Genomic DNA, 22,167 nt, shown 5'->3' with positions numbered 1-22,167 from the left:
TTTGCCATTTCAGTGAACTGTCAAAACACTGAACCACAAATGAAAGACCTGGAAACATCAAAAACTTTTAAAAAAAAAAAGTTTTTTTTTTTTTTTTTGTTTTTTTTTTACCAACTTCGAGACTGCACTATGGTAGAAAAAGAACAAATTTCCCAATCCATGCTGTTCTATCTTCTCGGTCAGGAAAAAGCTAATATTTGATCAGCTGTAACTGATTTAGTAATATTCAAGTTATGCAAGTATCGCTTTACTTAATCACAAGTAGTGTTCAACTGTGAATAGGTCACTTTTTATTTAATGATATTCTCCACTATATTTTTAACAGTTATAACTCAGATAGAAGGAAAGTTTGATTTTTAGTTTTTCATATAGATTTATAAGTAATATTGCTGCTTGCTTTATCAGTGTGTGCTTGATTGTGTAAGCTATTCATGCACTTCGCATTTTTCCCTTTCTTGCACTTTAGTGCAGCAGTGGAGTTGTTACTTACAAGTTACTGCCCTTTCGCAAAATCTTATTTTTCTGTTTGCAATTTTTTTTTTTTTAGTTATTCTGGGTTATGTAAATTGTGTTTAGATAAGCTGTGCTTAGGTAAATTGTGTTTAGATATTCTGATTTTAGATTATGATGTACACTTGTCTGTCTCAAATATATATAACATGTGTGTGAGAAAGTAATATGTTCATAATGCTGTATATATCTTGTAAAATGCATTTAAAAAAAGGAAAAGGTTATAGTAATACTACAAAGACCAGTAATCACTGTGACAATTTTTACATGGTACTCTTGTATTTGTAAGATTTTTCTGTTTTATGGAAGCAAACAACTGTCCTGTTTCTTCCCCCTACAGATTTTCCAGCTGACAGTTGACCTTAATTGTGGCTTTTTAACTTCATCTATGGAACTGTAGTCTTCCAAAAATGACGCAGCTGGATCAGAATCTCCCAGGTAATGCATCCATTATGAAACAAAATATACAGCCTTACTATGTACTTCAGGATGTGACTAGTGCAAAACGCAATCAGCCCAAATGTTCAGCTTGGGATATTAGGCCATAATGGTTCTGTGAGTACATGTAGCTTTAATAGTGACTAGCACAAAACACAGTTGGCCCAAATGTTCAGCTTGGGATATTAGGCCGTAATGGTTCTGAGTACATGTAGCTTTAATATACATCTTAAAAAATTACTGCCTTGTTGCGGTCACACTGTGTATGACAGAGGCCTGGATGTAAGATAATGATGGACTATATCCAAGCCTCTGATTGTTGGGAGCATAAAACACACTTGTATAAACTGGTAGAAAAATGTATATGGCTTATATGGCTAAACTGGCCACATATCTGAGATGTGCAAATGTTTTTAGGTAATTTTTGAAGAAATCATGCATACAGCTAGTTTGAGTTTTTCTGTAAGATGACTAAAGATTTTTGGATTTTAATTATAGAATCTAAATAGCACTTAAAAAGGTGCAGGAGCACTTTTCCTTTGACCTTATTCCTTATTTCTGTATGTTGTCATAAAAACCTCTGTCGCGGCATACGGATTATGTAATTTGGAATACACCATTTTCTCTGTTACCTTCCATTTTCTGACATTTAATGTGAATTTTGAAATGAAGAGATTGGCACTCCTAGCCAAAATATTCAATCTGTGATAACGTTTTAGTATTCTATTTTGAAATGATAAGCTTGATTGAGAGATTAGAAGATCTTTTTTTTTTTCAGTAGCATGCTTACTGGACTTTGAACTTATCAGTGCAGTAGGTACCTGTCCTCTCTCCTGGTACATTTTGCTGAAACTTTGGATCCATGAATTGTGGAATTGGATTTATACTTTTTCTTGGATGACTAACATTTTAGCTCACTCTCCGAAATGTGCAACTTCCATGTCCCTGAATGTCCTCCTCCATCATGATGCACACATGCTTCTGCTGAACTGAGTAATATTAAAACATCAGAGACTTGGTATACAATTGCTTAGCTGCAAGTGTATAAATTATGCATTCATTGCAGAAACGTAAGATTCATGTGATGAACTGAGAGAAGAGTATGGAAGTATTTATGTATTCTGGTTTCAGAAGGTTATTTGCATGACACTTGTTGCAGCAAGTTTCTCCTTCAGGCACACTGTTTTAAAAAGGTGTGCGATGACAACTCCATGCAAAGTAACTGAAGTGCCAGGAAGTTCACTGACACCTGAACCAATAGGTTCAAAGGTGAATGCTAGACTCACTGCCCCAAAGGGCCATTTTAAGCCTAGCCAATAAGTTGAGGTCAGAAGCAAAACATGTACCTTGTGTCTTTAAGGTGAAGACTTCAACCATTTTGCCACGCCCACCACGTTCTCTTATCTGAACTATTGATGCTTGCATGGATGAGCATTAATAATTCGCTTAGGTCTGTATGGCAGCATCCCAAAGTTTGCAACCCCAGAGTTAATTACAGGAGGAGTATTGTAGTCTTCCTTTGGAATGCAAGGGCTGCAGCCCCCCCCCCCCCAACACAGGCACACTCCCACACCAGAGTAAAAAATAAATTTATCGAAAGTTACATTCATTTAGGAGTATTGCCTTAACCACTTGCCAAGTATAACCCCCAACACACACAAACACACACATGTATGTATGTATATATATATATATATATATATATATATATGGTTCCCCTTCACAAGATCGAATGAATGGAAGCTCGAAACCCATAAGCTCGAGCCCAGAATCTCACAACTTCCATTCACTTGAAATTGTGAATGGGAAGTTTAGGGCTTAAAAAAAAAAGAGTTGACTTACCTTTTTGCAAGGGGCATGGTCCCCCTGCATCCTTGCAGCTAAATCTAAATGCTCCATGACTGCACTATAGCGGAGGACAGGGAAATCCTCCGGTTTGCGCTTATGCATATAGTGCAAACCAGAAGATTTCCCTGTCCTCTGCTGTAGTGCAATCTTGTAGTAGGAACATTTAAGTAGGGGGGTGCAGGGGGGCGAAGTCCCCCCTGCAAAAACATTAGAAAGGTGTCTTTTAGTTCCCCTTCCCATTTTCGAGTTTCTGTAAATTCGAGATTCTGGCCTTGGGCTTATGAATTTTGAGTTTACAGAAATTCGGTCATGTGAAGGGGAACCACACACACACACACACACACACACACACACACACACACACACACACACACACACACACACACACACACTGGTCATGTAGTAAGTTCTGAGACCCATTTAGGGTTGCCACCTTTTTAAATGCCAAAAGTGGGACATTTTTGGTACAAACATCAGATTTTGCAGGCCAAAACATACCCACAGCCAGTACAAAGGACAGAACTTCACTTTTTGACCTAAATAAAAGCTTATTAAAGCTTATTCTTGTAGCATTTGAGTTGCTTATTCTGTTTCTTATAACATTTAGGTGTTTCAGATACAGAATAACTGTTTTATGCAACTATTACATAAAATATAATAAATAATTTTGCCCTAAAATCTCAGGACATGTGCCATTTTTACAATTTTTTTGCAGGACATAACTGCCCAGAGAGAGACTGTCCCTCGCAAAGTGGGACAGGTGGTAACCCTAGATCCCCATTGTGTCATAATTAAGTCCCAGTGGAAGAAAAACAAGAAAAGCATCCCAGAATACTTTACTGTCCTTGGAAAATATGGCTACTGTCTGTTGTATTGGAAATTATAGGCATCTTGTTTTCAGGAAGATAACCTCCACAAAGATTGTTAACTAAGGTAGCAGCAATGCAAATAAAACTAAATAGTGCAAGTAAACAAAAAAAGTTGTATAATAATGTTAGCTTAATTATTTGGGGCACAGATGCATATATTAGTACCATAGTATGGAAAAGCTTCCCAATTCAAGGGAAAAAGGCATATTCCTGCATCCAGTTTCATCTGAATCTTGGTGTCACTCTGCTTTAAATTAGCAGAGTTTATTTTTCAAAGGCCAGTGGTCTTTTTGATTTTTGCTGCAGAGTCAGGAAAGAAAGTATAAACAGTGGAGACGTTTTTTCCCCTTTTCTTCCTAATTAATTGGAGTACCTTTTAAAATAACAGTTGACCCAGAAAGAAGATACTTTAATATAAAACAGCATCAGTAACTCGCAACCAGTGTGCTTGGCAGTTTATCATGCATGTCAGTGTACTGTACTTGAGGACCAACTTGTTTTTATTTTGGGTGTTGTGCATGAACAGTAATGTTCTCCTCAACACATCAGATTTAATGCTTGATATTAAATCAAGTCATTGATATTGACATATTTATCTCCAAGGCCGAGTACAAGGTATAGTAAGTAGAATACTTGACAAATGGTTAAGTCGTGCAGTCACATCTGGCTATGGCTGCTAAAATGGCTTGATTGTACTTTGTACTGCACCCTGAGGGCGGCCATGTGGTTACCACTTGACCACAAGAAACACAGATCATTTTGCTCATTCTTTTGGGAGACTGAGCAGGGAGAAAGTTGTTAATGTGGTAAACCTGGAACTGTTGTGGAATCCATACACATTAAAGTAATTACTAAATTTAACAGGATAAAAAGAAAATCCTTCTATTTAATTGTTTAGCCACAGTGCTGAATGTGTGTTGTCAGTTTTTACGGTAGTTCAAGAAGCCATTTGTTGTGTAGGATCTGATCTAGACATTATCTATATAGCTGTGTGTGTATACACACACATACACACACATACACACACATACACACACATACACACACACACATACATACACACACACATACACACACACATACACACACATACACACACATACACACACATACACACACATACACACACATACACACACATACACACACATACACACACATACACACACATACACACACATACACACACACACACACATACACACACATACACACACATACACACACACATACACACACATACACATCTCTCCACACTGTTCAACAAGAACATTTTACAGTTTTAATACTTTTAACTGCTCATTTTATACTGTGGCCTTTGATGTGAAATTAAGAATAAAGTCTTGTATGCTTTTAATTTCGGAGTATGGATTAAAAATTCTGGTGTGGCAGCTAAGGAGATGTAGGAAGACACTAAACAAAAGATAATACAAAAACTGAGAAAATGGAAGCTTTGTTATGTGGATAGTAAGATGCAAGCAGTCAAAATGTTTAGTCCCATTAGTCGTATACACAGGTCAGACATATTTAATCAACCAGAGGAGAAGTTAATGTAGCAATTAATAAACAGCTGAAGGATTTCAGCTGGGAGAGAAAGACTGCAAGAGTCAAGTGGGATAAATTGATTCTCCGAGTAGAACTGGGCAGATTGGGATTACCCAGTTTGAATGGGGTATTTCAGAACTATACAGTGAAAGTTCCTATACATAGCAGAAGCAGAAAACTATAATTCAAAGTGGAAAGGGTATGATGAAATGGGGGGGAAGCTCAATAAACAAGGAGAGGCTGGGATTTTGGATGCAGGCCTTTAAGGAGAATAACAATAATCATGCAGAATATTATATCTGTAAAGTAGCAGAGAGTATCCTAAGAACCAATCCAACACAGTAATGGAGGAGGAGATTCTGCCAATAGGGATAACTGCAATTGGGGATGCAGACAATAGGTAAGAGAGGGATGGAATTTGTTAGAGAAAACTGGCAAAGGAACCCAAGGGTACTGGGAGCAAATAACTAGAGAGGGAAAGATGATAGAATGGGAAGACACCAAGAATTTATTTGGACTGCAGATTAAAGACTGCCTTCCCTATCAAGGATTGATATCAGAGTATAGGCAAAGAGAAAGAAATAGGCGTGGCCTAAAAAAAGACTGGTAGAGTTTTTAGTAGAGTCTAGAACAGAAACTGCCATTAAAAAGGAATAATTAGTAGACCATATAAAATATTGCATGATAACTATAAGAATCGATCAGAGGATGTTAGAAAGGACTGGGAAGAGACTGGATGAGCAATTCACAAAAAAAAAAAAAAAATATGCAACAAAATCTAGAAGATTTATGATTTTTGCATGGAAATGTTTGCATAGATATTTTTATTCCCCAAGTAATTTTTCTCAGGTAGACAGCAAATGTTGGGAGGTGTAACAGGGAAGAAAGAGGTAATTGGGAACATATTTTCTGGGAGTGCAGTGAGTTGGTGGACGTTAAGAATTCCCTGCAGGATGCACTGTTGGAGATGCTGGGTGGACAGATTGGTGTGATGAGGGAGATGATTTTTCTGAGCTGTGATACAGAATTGGAAATTACCTGGATATGGTAAGGCCTTGCTGTGTCTAATTATGGTTGCTGCAAAAAAGCAATTACTAGAAAATGGAAATCTGAATCTAAACCAAGTATACTAGAAGAAGTGAATATAGTAATAGAGATAAAACAAATGGAATTGAGATATTTAGAAAAGGGTAGAAGCAAACTACATAGGAAAAAAATGGGAATTGTGGGAACAATACATACAGAGGACGAATGAGGTTTAAAAGAAGGCTGGACTTAAATGAGCTATATAACGTTTGACTGAAAATGATTGGTTAGATTGTAAGTGATGTATAATTTTTGCAACTGGGGGAGTGTCTGAATGGTTTGTGATGTAAAATGTTTACAACTAATATTGTGTTGGTGTGGTTTGTTTTCATTATATAAAAGTACAATTGCCTGTGTCATAAGTGATAGTTTAATAAAGGCATTTCTTGTTTATTCAATTCCTGCCTTCTGTATGTAATGTTGCTTGGGTTATATGGTATATAGCAATATATGTTAAGTAGAAGGTTTGCAAACATGAGCATGTTAATGCAGTTTGATTGCCTATGCCATAAGTGGTAATTCAATAAAGGTGTTTAAAAAAATCTGCATGCTTTTTGTCAGACCATTTTAAGTATGAAAGGAACTCTGCTTCATCTTGTGCCTCACAGTACATCTTAGTGTAATGATTTGCCAGAGAGAAAAGCGCACCTTGTTGCAACTAAGCCAGATGCAAACTTGCAAACTATAATTGACTATGTTCATGATATGTTTCCATGAACAATTCATTGGTTGTACAAGTATTTGATTGTCAGAGCATGAGGATTTACTGTATAAAGATCGGACTGAAGTGATAACTTCATAAAGAGTACTTGGCTACCAGAGCTGGCTGGAGTTTCATGATCACTCTAGCTGATCCACTCCCTGGTCACTTGGTCACGCTTAGGTCTTTGCAGCTCTGTTGAACTGGGCTGCACTCAGCATGGGACAGAGCCAGAACTTGTCCCAAGATTAGGATGTGTGCAACTGTTGCTAATCTACCAGACCAAGGAACATATCCAATGAGGGATAGTTCTGTGTCTTATCCTATGGTTATGGTAGACCCCAAAGGCAAGATTGGCTGTGTGACTGGAGGGGAGCTGAAGTCACTGGTAACTGGACTGACTAGCAACTCAGTGCCACATAGCAGAAGCATGCCATAGGTGAGGGCAGGTGATGAGAACATCTACCTTTTTAAATGCTGAACCTCCGCTTGCTATGTTTAGACTTTACTTATTTCTCCTTTGGCTGAATAGACTTCCATTTGTTCTCCCATGTTTCCTCCTATTTCCCAAAGACAAGCTGCTTTGGGGGTCTACATCTTGACTCTAAATTGTCAAAGGCCTTTGCCAGAAGAACTTACTAGATCAATCTATTTAACCAGCCAGTAATAACTACTACTTCTTTCAGCTTTTCCCGGTTAGGTGTCGCCGCAGTGGATCACCGGTCTGCTCATGATTGGCAGTGGAGTTTTTATTTTATTTATTTATTTATTTTACATTTGTTGACCGGGCTAGTCTAATTGGATATATGTCCATTTTCAGTAGAGGCCCGGGGAGAAAAGCTCCAATGGAATATTACATTGTTTATACAGAATTTACCATACAAGATTAGAATTTAAAAAACAAAGTTAGACAATATATGCAATGTACAACTATGATAGGAGGAAACAAGGAGAAAAAAGCCCTAATGTCTTTATACAAAAAAATTATTATTATTTTTTTTTTTTACCGTGGTCGTACTGTGTAGATGAGAACATTTCACTACATAGATATTAGGAAAAGGAAAGTTATGAGGCTGTAGGGTAAGAAAAAGTGACAGAGTAAGAGGGAAAGTTACAGGGGCAAAGCCATTGACTATTGAGATGGATAGTTAGTTGTCTTTTAAAAAGTGGGAGTGTAGACAAAGATGTGATATTAGAGGGTAGTTTGTTCCACATTTTTCCAATAGAGTTGGAAAAGAGGCAGTCCCCTGCTGAGTTATTAGGTTTGGGAGTATAAATCAGTAGTTTGTTTGAGGAGCGTAGCTGTTTCATGTTCTTGTAAGGTGTAACAAGGTTAGAGAGTATTGGTATTTTAGTTGGTTGGTGTAGAATTTTGTTTGCTATTAAGAGCTGTTGAAGTATTAATTTGTTGGTAAATTCAAGCCACCCTAGTTGTCTTAGGTTCAGGCAGTGGTGAGTTCGAAACTGGGATCCTGTAGCAAATCTAGCAATATTATAGTATGATGTAGCAAGTTTCTTCAGGTTGCTTTTGGCGAGATTAGTATAGATGGGGGAGGCATATAGAAGAGTAGAGATGAGGTGAGATCTAGCTAAGATGGTTCTTGTTTCATGCGTAAGGAAGGGTTTGATTCTGTAGAGGGAACCAATTTTTTTAAACTACTTTTATTGTGTTGTTGATGTGCGAGTCAAAGCTTAGATTGCTGTCAACAGTTATTCCTAGTAATTTTGTTGTTGAGTCAGGAGAAATGAGAGTGCTATCAGTGGATGTGAGAGAGAAATTAAGTGGTGTACATTTACGGGTAGGTGGGAACAGTAACAGTTTGGTTTTCTTGGGGTTGAGGAGAAGGCAATGATCAGAGAACCATTTTTCAACAGAAGAAAAGGCTTTTTGGGTAAGAGACAAGTTCATTTTGAGAGGTGGCAGTGCAGATTATAGTAGAATCATCTGCATATTGTATGCAGGTGGTGTTAGGGATAGCTGATTGGAAGTCATTAATAAAGACTGAAAATAAGAGGGGGCCTAGGAAAGAGCCTTGAGGTACGCCTAAAGAGATGGGTAGGAGATTAGATAGTGAATTCTTCCAGAGTGTACTGCCTGCTGACAGTTGTCAAGATAAGATGTGAACCAAGTTAAGGAGGGGGTGTCAGGTGAGAGAGATTTTAGTATGTGTAGGAGGAGTTTATGATTAACCATGTCGAAGGCTTTAGTTAAGTCAATGAAGATTGAAGATGATAGATAATTGTTGTTGTGGTTGATGGTGTTGGTAAAGGAGAGTAAGGCAGTGGTAGTACTGTGGGAAGGTCTGAATCCATGCTGGCTGTTAGCAAGTAGACTGTTTTGGAGAAGGTGGTCAAGTTGTTTGTGGATGCGTTTCTCCATAATTTTGGCTAGAGGTGATAGTAGTGCTATCGGGCGATAGTTTGAAAGGTCATTACATTTCCCCCCTTTGTGTAGTGGAATAATGTGAGATATCTTCCAGACAGAAGGGAATATTCCTTCATTAATAGATCTATTTATTAGAATAGAAATAGGGTAAGCAATGGCTTTGGCTCCAATTTGCAAGAATTCAGCGGGAAGTTTGTCTGCAGAGGGGGTGGTAGGTTTAAGTTTTTGGAGCAGAGATAAGACAAAGGACATAGATATAGGTTGTAAGTGAAGAGTAGGATGAGTATTTGTGGTAGTTAAGAGTAGTTTAGAGGTGTCAGGAGATAGGTGACTAGCAAGAGTTTGGATGGTATTAGTGAAGAAAGAATTGAAGTCATTGGCAATTTGTGTGGGATTGTCAGGGTTAGAGTCCTGAGGGTTGGGTGTGATAGACTAGCTTGGGGATAAGAGATTATTTATACTGGCCCAGAATTTTTTAGGTTCATTTTTGGAGGTTTGTTGTAATTGAAGGTAGTTCTGTTTGTCTGTCAGTATGGCTTTTTTTGTACTATTCCTAAGCTCTTTGAAGTATTGGTGGTCTGATAGGTTTTTTGTGGTATGCCATTTTGCCCAAGATTTGTTTCTGAGAATTATTTTTTGCCTAGTACTGTTGGTCAGCCAGGGTGCTGTTTTAGCTTTGGTTCTAATAGTACGACTTGGGGCATGGTGATCCAGGATAGACAAAGTGGAATTAAAGTAATCTACTGCCTCGTTAAGTGGGAGATATTTTATTGGGGACCAATTACATAGTCTTAACTCGGTTAGAAAATGCTCCATGTTAAATTGCTTTTTGGAGCATAAGGTTCTGTAGGTAGTAGGTAAGATTAGGTTGGTTTTATGTCTAATAATATATGTTGAGTGGTCACTTAGGTCTTCTGGTAGGGTACCTGCTTGGTAGTTCTGTTGGGGAGTATTAGTGAGGATCCAGTCTAAGGTGGTTTCATTATTGTTGGTTTTGTTAGTTGTAGTAGGACTATTGATGAGTTGTATGAAGCCATAGAGGTTTATATGGGAGGTAGGATTTGTATTGTTACAGGTAAACCAATCAATGTTAGTCACCTAAGACTAATGTTTCTTGTGGGAGGTTGGTGGAGAGTGAACTGAGGATACATTCAAGGGTATTAATGTTATTACCTGGAGGGAGATAAGCACAAATTATATTTATAGCTTTGGAAGTGTTGACTTGAAGTTTGGAGCTGATTATTTCGGCATTATTTTCTACGGTAAGAGTCAGATTGAGATTACTAAACTGGAATTTTGTTGTATACAATTGCTAAATAAATAAAAATTATATATATATATATATATATATATATATATATATATATATATATATATATATATATATATATATATATATGGGGTTGAGTTGCCAGCCCAGCACCCAACCTTCCACCAAAGGTGCACACACTCACACAGTCAACACCTAGGGCCAATTTAATGTCCAATACACCTACAGCATATCTTTGGGATGTGGGAGGAACAGAGCACCCGGAGGAAACCCACGCGACCACAGGGAGGACATGCAGACTGTGCACAGAAGGCACCCCAGCCAAGGATCGAACCAGAGAACCTCTTGCTGTGAGGTGGCAATGCTAACCACTGCACTACCATGGCCGCCCAACCAGCCAGTAATTAATGAAAACAAATAAAATTCCAGTTTTAGACTGCCACAGATTGTTCCATAAAGAACGCAGCATGTTTAACCAAAATTGCTAATATATACAGTACTTTTATAGAGAGAGGACTCTTTAAACAAATTCCTTACAAGTATTTTATGTATAATGTAGCTTCCCAAACTAAAATAGTACTATAAAATGTGACTTGCTTTCTAAACTGTAATATGGTATGTTTGGGAGGATGAACATGTTTATGTAAGAAGTCATCCTGAGTGTTTGCCAGAATCATTCCTATTTTTTAGGCCTTGAATGCTATATTAAACAGAAGTTAGTGTAGACTTTACTTGGCCTTTTGTATGTCCATCATTAATCACATTGACATTTCTAATCTGTGTTACCTCCTTAACACCCATGTTGTGTGGAATGTTGCACCTCTTCCAACACAAATCCTTGTATTTCAGAGAGCTCTCTGAAAAATTAACTTAAAAACCAAAACATAATATAATGAAGGCTTTTCTGCTGTGGGACGTCCTAGATTAACTGTCTTGGTGTCATTTTACTGATAAATCCTTGCCCTTTCTATTTCTGCCTATTGTAAGCTGATAAGTCACTTGGTTAAAAAGTCAGACTCAAGAAAGGTCTGGACACCATAAGGAGCTTATGGCAGTTAACTAGAAGAATATAAAAAGGCACTATAGGTTTGAATGAGATAGTGCTGTATGGTTGGGGAGGGGCACACCTTGTATGATGCCCGCCTAACCAGAAGAGCAAAATAAGACTAAATTAATGTGTGTGTGTGTGTGTGTGGGGGGGGGGCAAAACTAAATTATAGCCTAGTTTGAAGACATTGTTGGCCTTTACCAAGCTAACCCAGAACAGGACATACCAGAAGGTTTCTCAGTATTGAATGAATTTCAGGTGTTGGCAGGGTACAAGATAAATAAAGGTAGAACTGATATAGTGATGAATGTGCCCACATATGAATTGGTGCAACACCTTCCATACTTATGGATTCACAACAGGATGAGATATTTGGGAGTAAGGACAGTAAAAGAAATTCAAAAGTGAATAAAAAGATGTGGGAGGAATATAGAATAGACGAGATATTATACAAGGTGAAAGGAATCTAAAAAAAAAATTGGAAATTCTCACTTTGAGCATGGTTGATAAAGTACTGGCTATAAAGATGTTCATTGTTTTTCTAATTCTGTACATTGAACAAGCTTTTCCCCTAGACAGAAGAGAATTTTTGGAAATCATTTCAAAAAGCTGAGTTTTATTTAGTAGGGTAAAATGTCTAGGGAGAATCTGGGGAAAAACTGATTCTTCCTATTGACCAAGGAATTTCAGGACAACCAGCTTTATGAGGTTAGTTTATATAATGCAGTCTGAGCCATATAAGACAGAGTGGAAACAAATGATAGTTACACAAGGAAACTACAACCAGGAAACCATGTCAGGCATAGTTGTGGTAGAGGACACTGATGAAAATACATTACAAGTATCCCATCGGAAAGAATATGCGAAGGACAAAGGAATTTGAGCCTTGGAAAATAGAGGTGCTGCCAGTAGAACTGGATGTATCCATCAGGGAAAATGTGAACAGCAGAGCTTGGCTTGAGAGAGCTAGGGAACCGCGATTTGGAAACAGCTGAGACTATAATGCACTTGGAATATGGCTAGGGAAAGGTTCAACTTTCAAAAAGAGGAATTTTATAATACATAAAAGATTACCATCAAGGATGAAAAAATGGGGAGAGAAATGGAAGAGTCTTCCTTTGCCAGAGTTGGTAATATATTAATGCTCGACGAGCCACGATGCTTCGCTAGGGACGGCTTGCACCTGTCACCCCTGGGCTTTTGGATAGTGGCAAAGGCTCTTGCTACCCCCATAGTGCCTTTTTTTAGGCAAGGCTCAAAAACAAACCCACCTCCATAGGTATCACAAGGGATAAGAAACTAAGAGTAATGCTACTCAACGCCAGATGTCTAAACCTCAAGATGCATGCACTCAAAACTCTCCTTGGCATGGAGAACATGGATATCTGTGCAGTAACAGAAACCTGGCTCAAGGCTCCCGGGAGCACCCCAGCACTACCAGGTTATACCTCATACCATGCTTTTCGGCCCCAAAACTTGGACCGAACCACAAAAGGAGGGGGAGTATCAGTATTCATCAAAGATACCCACACCTTCATGTTGGTGGTGCATCAGAGACTATCCATGTGCAACTAACAGTGGGTAAAACTGCCTTCCAGTTTATAGCCTGCTACAGACCACCCTCCCAAACCCAGGAACCCCACTCGGCCTTCCTGAGAACATTGGAAAATATGAAGGTGTCTCCAAACACCATTATATTGGGCAACTTCAACTACCCAAACATAGACTGTGGGGAGCATTACTCTAGCTCCAACACCCTAGCCCAAAAGTTCCTAGAATTTATCAACTCAAATACTATGGAACAACTTGTTACCACTCCCACAAGAGGGGAAAACATAGTGGGACCTGATCATCACCAACGTGGGGGCTCTATGCTCCAGACCAGAAGTGTATCCCTCACTGGTAAGATCAGACCATAAACTAATCTCACTGGATATTCACATCCCGACCCCACCCCCTGCCCAGAAAACCACAGTGAAAACCTTCTGTAAAGCAAATTTCACACTCCTCAAAACCGAGGTAGAATCCTTCAAAGCCCCCGGGCCTGTGGAAAATATGGCCCAGACTGCAGAATCCTTTATAAACGCATTCTATGAACACCTTCAGGAATGCATGGATCATGCAATCCCAAATAAAACCAAGACCCAATCCTCCAAAGGCAGGCGTCCTGTCTGGTGGACCCCAGCCATAAACAAACTATACAATAGAAGGAGGAAGCTACTACATGATAGAGCAAAATCCCAAAAAGGGAAGGTCTGATCAGTATTAGCAAAAAACTACGGGCACTCATAAAATCGTCTAAGGCCAGCTTCAAGAGAAAAATTGCACAGGACACTAAGGATAATCACAAGGCTTTCTTTAGTTATGTTAGGAACCTGGGTGGGAATTCCCAGATATGCTCAGAATTGGTCTAAAATGACAAAAAATACACCAAACCCATAGACATTGCCAGCATCCTAGCTGACAGGTTCAGCACAAACTCCCCCCCCCCACCAAAAGGGCAAATATCTATCCCAGCAGAGTGCTGCCCCCCCTCACATCTCAGATGCTCAGGTAAGAGCTGCCCTCTCCAAAGCAAAAAACATAGCATCAATGGGACCAGATGGTGTCCGGGCTGCGTCCTACATGAACTCCAAGAAGAGCTAAACCCAAACATAAAACTACTGTTAAATCTCAGCCTTACTACAGGATATGTACCCAAGGAGTGGCGTACAGCAACAGTGGTCCCTCTCCACAAAGGTGGTGCCTCAATGGATCCTGGAAACTATCGCCTGACTAGCTTGGTCTGCAAAGCTATGGAAAGGATCATCATGGACCTCATAAATAAAGATATTGGGGACCTACAGACACTGGATCCTACCCAGTTCAGCTTTAAGGGCAGATCCTGCCTCTTAAACCTGGTCGATTTCTTTGAAACAGTCACCAAGGCCATTGACGAGGGGAAGGTGGTCCACACAGCCTACCTGGACCTCGCAAAAGCCTTTGATACAATACCCCACTCGGGCATTATAGATAAGCTCACCAGCTTAAATATAAACCCCTATGTCACTAGATGGGGTTGCAAACTGGCTCAAGGACAGAGAAACCCACGTGGTTAGAATTGCTGGAGCCATGTCAGACTCCAAACCAGTTACAAGTGGTGTCCCACAAGGCTCAGTCCTGGGACCTTTCTTGTTTGGTATATATTTCTCGGAGGTACAGGCCAACACTGAAGGACTGTGGCTGACCAGGTTCGCAGATGACTGCAAACTAGGCGCCATAATAGACTCTCCAGCCGACACAAGCATCCTACAAAAGGGCCTCATAGAAACAGACAACTGGTGCCAGAGCCATGGCCTCGAGCTAAATGCCAAAAAGTGTATAGTCATCCCCTTTGGCAAAAACAAAGTGCCCACAAATTACCACATAGGTGGTAATCCATTAAGTATGGAAGAAGTAATTAGGGACCTGGGGACCCGTTGATAGCAATCTCTCATTTGAAAACCACATGGCCAAAGTGGTTAGAAAAACATTTTGTATAGCCCACCTAATCATGAAGGGATTCACATCTAGATCAGGGGAGGTCATTGTGCCTCTTTACTCATCCCTCATCAGGCCCATAATTGAGTACAATGCCCCTTTTGGGATGTACCTTACCAGACACCTGCAGCAACTGGAAAGACCCCAAAAGTACCTCACCAAGAGGATCAAAGGGCTCAAACAGATGCCATATGCTGCCCGGTTAAAGAAACTCCAGCTCTACTCAGTGGCATACTTGCCTGCTCAGAGGCGATCTGTGCCTGACGTATAAAGCCATGTCCAACCCGGAATTAATGGACATGCTGCACCTCAGAAAATCCAAATCCCATCGAGCTACGTGCTCGAGACTTGAACCTCAGCACTGAAATAAATAGGACATGCTGGAGGGACAGATTGATAACTCAGAAGTTCCCTTCACTCTGGAATAAAATCCCAGTCCAGGTTAGGCAGAGACCCTCATTGACTCTCTTCAAGAGGAATCTTGATGAGTGGATGGGAGATCGTAGGTTTACCCCGGGTATCACTTCTGTGTCACTGTTACAGAGGCACAGTATACTAACCTTGAAAAAGGGCATAGCAAAATTCATTTAAAATGGGTGGTGAAAGCCAAACACACTCTGGCTAGGCTTATAAATGCTCTAGGGCAGATAGCCTAGTATGAACCTATGAATAGAAGCAAGAGTAACAGAACGACTTCCTAGAAAATTAATAAACTGATTTAATAAAAAATTCTTCATAATTATAGAAATCAAACTAAGGAAAGATTGGTAGAGGTAAACAATTTACTAGATAACAATGTTGAAATATGTCAGGCCCAAATGTATATCCCAAAGTCCAGGATATTTCAAAAATTTGCCTGAAAATGCATTCACTTGTACTTTTTATACCCATCAGGGACCATGTACAATGTCCTGGTAAGCAGATAAAAATGTTTATGATCTAGGTTAGAAGAAAAGAATCCCTGGGAACATATTTTGGACATATCCAAAATAAACACACTGTATTGGATTTATAGTTTACTAAAACATTTAGTGGGTGATATTTTAGTTCCAACCAATGAATTATATTATTTTAGTTGGGAGTTAGAAGTAGAGGAAGTAAGATCCTTTAAAAGCTTAATGGGATTAATTATGTTACAAGCAAAAAAAAGACTATAACCAGAAAATGGAAACCTGATAGCATTCCTACCACATGAATTGTGCTGTGACTGAGTATAAAAACTGGGGTTAGGCCAGCTGCCACAGAGTACGCGAAAAGTGCACCAGACATAAGGATCGACTTGTTTGCTAATTTATGTTTAATAAAGTATGTTTTAAAAAAAAAAAAAGAGTACAGGTAAATATTGTTCCTACCAATGCATTCCCCCAACAATTGTTACTTCTCCTAGGGTATTGGCAAAAGTGAGGACTTCAGCTATGCTTGGTCACTGTTTTCCACTGTGTGATGTCCAAATTAGTCTTTTGCCTGTCCCCCTCAAACACAGCGGGTCACAAATTTCAAGGAAAGGCAGGATAGAATTTTGTCATGGTAATTCCGACAAACTCCTCCGTAGTGTGACAGACAGTGATACAAATTAATCTTAAGCATAAAATATTAAAAACAGTGATGGCTGGTGACTTCAAAGTGAAGGGGTGGCAAGAAATAAGTGAAATAGTGGGGGAAATTGGAATGGGGTAGGACTATATTAACAGAGGTCAGTGCTCATTTTCCTGTAATCGCACAACAGATGGGGTCCGTCACTTTCATTCACAGTGTCTCAGCATGCATTCGTTTTAGCTGCTTTACTGACTAGACACATCTCAGATGTTTTACTATTAGTAACACAGCTGGACTTAGGTGAACTGGAGCCTTAACGAAATGACATCAGTGGGCCCTTCTGTTGTACACTTATCCCTCCTGCACCCACCCCCTGTTTTCTTCTTCCTGGCCTAACAACATACAGAAAGTTTACTTCTTTCATGTTTTTTGTAGACTCTCTTCTTACATTTTACCTTTTTCTTCCATCCTTTTAATGCATGTAAATATTGTGGGAAGAAGTGTCCAGGGAATTATGTCTAGGCTTGTATAGGCCCTTGGGCCGATAGTCTAGTACCAACCTATGACTAAAAAAATATTGCCTTTTTCTCTCTCAAGACAAAATAAATTTTGTCCATTGTTTAATATTCAAAATGGTAGTATCCAAAAAAAAAAAGTGAGAAAACAAACACTTGCAAGGACATTATATGTGGGAGTAGTGCTTGCCTCTTTTTCCCCTAAAAAAAGACTTATCTTCTGTTTAACTTTCTGTTAAGTAAAAGCACAGATGGCCACAAGCCATACATTTTATAGCTGAGGGTCAGAGGGGAGGAAACCAGAGCACCTGGATAAAACCCACACAGAGACGGAGAGTATGCAGATAGCATACAGAGAATGTCAGCCAGAACCTCAAACACAGAACTAAGTGTTGTGAGATGACAAAGCTTCTCAGTTGTACCCATGTGTTGGTGCCATCACACACACCATGCCCAGACTGCCACAGACAGACTTTGTGTACGATGTCACTTGTTTGACTGTGTAAACTTCATATCTCTGCAATCAAATTAATATGTATACATATGCACACAGTGCAGACTAGAGAAGTTGTGACTGCAACTGAGCTACAAAATATAAGTATCATCTTGATTTTTTTTGATTATTTTTACAGATTACTGTTTTTACAATTTAATATATATAAAGCACTTTGTTTATTCAGTATCTTCACAAATCCTTATCTGTTTAAAAACTTTCATTTGTCTCTAGTGCTTGCTGTCTTGTCGGCTATTGTGTAAACTGAAACATCTCCTCTGTGTAATTATCTCTTGGCTAGTGGGGGCTGGTTCTTTTGTGTTCTTGTAAAAAAAAAAAAAAAAAAGTGTCTGTCTTTTGCACACAGTGCAGACTAGAGAAGATGTGACTGCAACTGAGCTACAAAATATAAGTATCATCTTGATTTTTTTTTGATTATTTTTGTTTTTACAATTTAATATATATAAAGCACTTTGTCTATTTAGTATCTTCACAAATCCTTATCTGTTTAAAAACTTTCATTTGTCTCTGTAGTGCTTGCTGTCTTGTAGGCTATGGTGGCTTTGCAGTTGCCCGCCCCTACTGTGACACACCTCCCAGTCTAGTGTCATTAGCTCATTCTGCTTAATACAGAGAGAACATTTGATAAGGCCTTCTGTTCCTCCTTTTTCCCTTTCAAAAAGTAAAACAAAACTTTTTTTTTTCTCTTTCGCCTGAACCTTCTTGTGTTCTGAGTGTCCTTCTCAAACATTTTGGAAATGTACAGTATATTTCAGAGCATTTTTTATAACTGTATTTGCTATAACTGATTTAAGTATTTTTTTCTGGCTTTTTGATTATTTACTGCTTAGCAACTGCATTTTAGCCTGTTTATACAGCTCTGCATTATATTTAAACTGTTTTTGTGTTGATTAACTGTTTTGCACTTTTAAAAAGTTAGTTGTTGCTTAATTTTACCTGTAGACTAACACACTCAAGTGCGCTAGCCGCTTAAAAGCATTTATAGTATTTACTGTCTGTTTTTCCTCTGTTTTCTGCAAAAAAAAAAAAAAAAAAAAAAAAAAAAATCTTGTTTTCCCGCCTTACTGAACTAGAATAGTCCAGTCTTCAGAGTTTGCTGATCTCTGGGCTTTGTCTTGGTTCCTGTGCTATTCCATATCCTTATTTGGATAAAAGGAAGTGTCTTTGTTCACCAGTGGGAGTGGGGAGCACTGAGCAGCCTATTTGTCCCTAGAGCAGTGGTTCCAGCCAGAAACTTGTAGTCTATTGGCCATTTTGGGTCAATTCCTAGCTCTTTTCAGCCCCCTGTAATAAAGCCTGCTTTAGCGTGCTTTTTCACTTGTATTCAACTCAGCACAGCTCCTCGTGGTGTCCTGCAGAGTTCTACAAGCAGCAGAGAGCAAAAGAGTGACTTTTTCCAGATTTAAGTATTTTTTTCTGGCTTTTTGATTATTTACTGCTTAGCGACTGCATTTTCGCCTGTTTATACAGCTCTGCATTCTATTTAAACTGTTTTTGTGTTGATTAACTGTTTTGCACTTTTAAAAAGTTATTTGTTGCTTAATTTTACCTGTAGGCTAACACACTCAAGTGCGCTAGCCGTTTAAAAGCATTTATAGCATTTACTGTCTGTTTTTCCTCTGTTTTCTGCAAAAAAAAAAAAATCCGTTTTCCCGCCTTACTGAACTAGAATAGTCCAGTCTTCAGAGTTTGCTGATCTCTGGGCTTTGGCTTGGTTCCTGTGCTATTCCATATCCTTATTTGGATAAAGGGAAACTTCTTTGTTCACCAGTGGGAGTGGGGAGCACTGAGCAGCCTATTTGTCCCTAGAGCAGTGGTTCCAGCCAGAAACTTGTAGTCTATTGGCCATTTTGGGTCAATTCCTAGGTCTTTTCAACCCCCTGCTATAAAGCCCGCTTTAGCGCGCTTTTGCGTGATTTAGCGCGGAGTTGCCCGTAGAGCACCATCGGGCAGCGCCGGTTAAACAAGGTTAAACTATTTCTGGCTCCGTAAAGTCTGCTGTTCAATTTTTCCCTTAGAACTTCTCTACTTGCAATCTAAACAGTCTATTCTCTATCTCAATAGCTCAGCACTTGCTCCTAAAGCATTTTTATATAGGTAAAGTACTTGTATACTAAAAGTACTACATTAGCCTAGAATCCCCTTGAGTACCCATTTCCCTATAGGTCCCTTCTGACTCAATTACACAGCAAACTTTTTCACTTTTTCTAGCATGTCGAAGGGTCAGTTGCTAGCATCCTCTCCTGTTCAGCTGGTGAATCTGGGCATCTTGAGGCAATGTTACAATTGCCTCATGTACACAGACAACCCACTCCTTCTCCCACAAAACACAAATACATGTGAGAGATGCAACTATATAGCCAAACTGGAGGCTGAGCTCTCTCAACTCAGGACTGGCAAGACCAGACAGGAGGAGAAGGAAACCACGCACACCACAAACCCAGTTTCACATAGAACTATCACAACTGCAAAACAAACACATAAACACACAAAGACATACTCGGAGGCACTGATCAAAAATCTACCAAAACTACAGAGGCCTCCAAAGCAGACACCCAAGCAACTGCCACCTCAAGACATAAGACATGCAACACATAGTTCTCAAAGTCAGTGTGCTAAACAGTCACAGCCCTTAAGGCCAAACACAATGCCAGACACACTTTTGTTATAGGTGACTCCATAGTCAGACACACTGACGTCCCACTCACCAGACTGAACAAGGAAAAGATCACAGTTAGCTGCCTGTCAGGCGCTAGAATCTGCCACATAACACAAGCACTCAGGTCACTCCACAGCAAGTACAAGTATGACTCAGTCATTGTCCATGCCAGTGTGAACGACCTGAGACGTACCTCCCTGGACTACATGAAAAGAGACATAGAGGAGCTCTCAGATTATGTAGCCCAGGCCGGTATGACCCTGACCCTGAGCAGTATCCTACCCTCACCAAGAATGATGCCACAATACAGAGACAAAATGATCAGCTTTAATAATTGGCTTAATTACTGGTGTCATTCTAAGGGGATCCAATGTCTGTCTGCCTGGGATGACATGCTTGACAAGCCACGCTGCTTCGCAAGGGACGGCTTGCACCTGTCACCCCTGGGCTTCTGGATATTGGCAAAGGCTCTTGCCACCCCCATAGTGCCTTTTTTAGGCAAGGCTCAAATGATAAACCTACCGCCCTAGAAAACAAAAATGGAGAAAAACTAAGGGTAATACTGCTCAATGCCAGAAGTCTAAACCTCAAGATGCACGCCCTCGAAGCCCTCCTCAGTATGGAGAACATTGATGTTTGTGCTGTGACTGAAACCTGGTTCAAGGCTCCTGAGAGCACCCCAGCACTATCAGGTTATACTTCATATCATGCGTTCCGGCCCCAAACTCCAGACCGAACCACAAAAGGAGGAGTATCCATATTCGTAAAGGATACCCACACCTCCAGGTTAGTGGCAACGCATGAAGTATCGGAGACCATCCAGGTGCAATTAACCATAGGTAAAACTGCCCTACAGTTTGTAACATGCTACAGACCACCTTCTCAAACTCAGGAAACCCACACAGCCTTCCTGAAGACACTGGAGAGTATAAATGTCTCTCCAAACACCATCATATTGGGTGACTTCAACTACCCAAACATAGACTGGGAACATTACTCAAGCCCCAACACCCTAGCCCAAAGGTTCCTTGAGTTCATAAACTCAAATGCTATGGAACAACTAGTCACCATTCCCACAAGAGGAGAAAATATACTAGACCTGATCATCACAAACATGGGGACAAAATGCTCCACACCGAAGTATATCCCTCATTGGTGAGATCAGACCATAAATTAATCTCACTGGAGATCCACATCCCGCCCCCACCCCCAGCAAAAAAGACCACAGTGAAGAACTTCTCAAAAGCAAACTTCACACTTCTTAAGACTGGAGTGGTATCCTTCAAGGCCCCCGAGCCAGTGGAAACCACAACCCACGCGGCTGAAACCCTTACAAATGCCTTCTACGAGCACCTCCAGGAATGTATGGATCAAGCAATCCCTAATAAAATCAAGACCCTTTCCACCAAAGGCAGGCGCCCGGTCTGATGGACTCCAGCCATAAACAAACTCTACAACAAACTCTACAACAAGAGGAGAAAGCTACTACATGACAGAGCAAAATCCCTAAATGGGAAGGCATCTCTGATCAATACTAGCAAAAAACTACGATCACTCATAAAATCATCCAAGGCCAACTTTGAGAGAAAAATCGCTAATGACACAAAAGACAATCATAAAGCCTTCTTTAGCTATGTTAGAAACCTGGGTGGAAACTCCCAGATATGCTCAGAATTAGTCCAAAATGATAAAAAAATCACTGAACCCACAGACATTGCCAACAT

General features: G+C 39.7%; 1 protein-coding gene across 1 annotated transcript in view; it reads left to right on the top strand.

Moving 5' to 3' along the window:
- The first annotated feature begins 850 nt into the window (after positions 1–850).
- Positions 851–22,167, top strand: part of KANK3 (KN motif and ankyrin repeat domains 3) — a 274,252-nt gene continuing 252,935 nt past the window's right edge. The window contains exon 1 of the mRNA XM_044090687.1: positions 851–948. Coding sequence (XP_043946622.1) covers positions 921–948 — 28 coding nt within the window. The 5' untranslated portion in view covers positions 851–920. The remainder of the gene's footprint in view (positions 949–22,167) is intronic.

The sequence above is a fragment of the Protopterus annectens genome, chromosome 13.part0, assembly GCF_019279795.1.
Source record: "Protopterus annectens isolate FY-2018-M chromosome 13.part0, PAN1.0, whole genome shotgun sequence".
NCBI lineage: Eukaryota > Metazoa > Chordata > Ceratodontiformes > Protopteridae > Protopterus > Protopterus annectens.
Note: the sequence above shows the minus strand (reverse complement) of the source record. Positions and strands in the feature narration are given on the sequence as shown.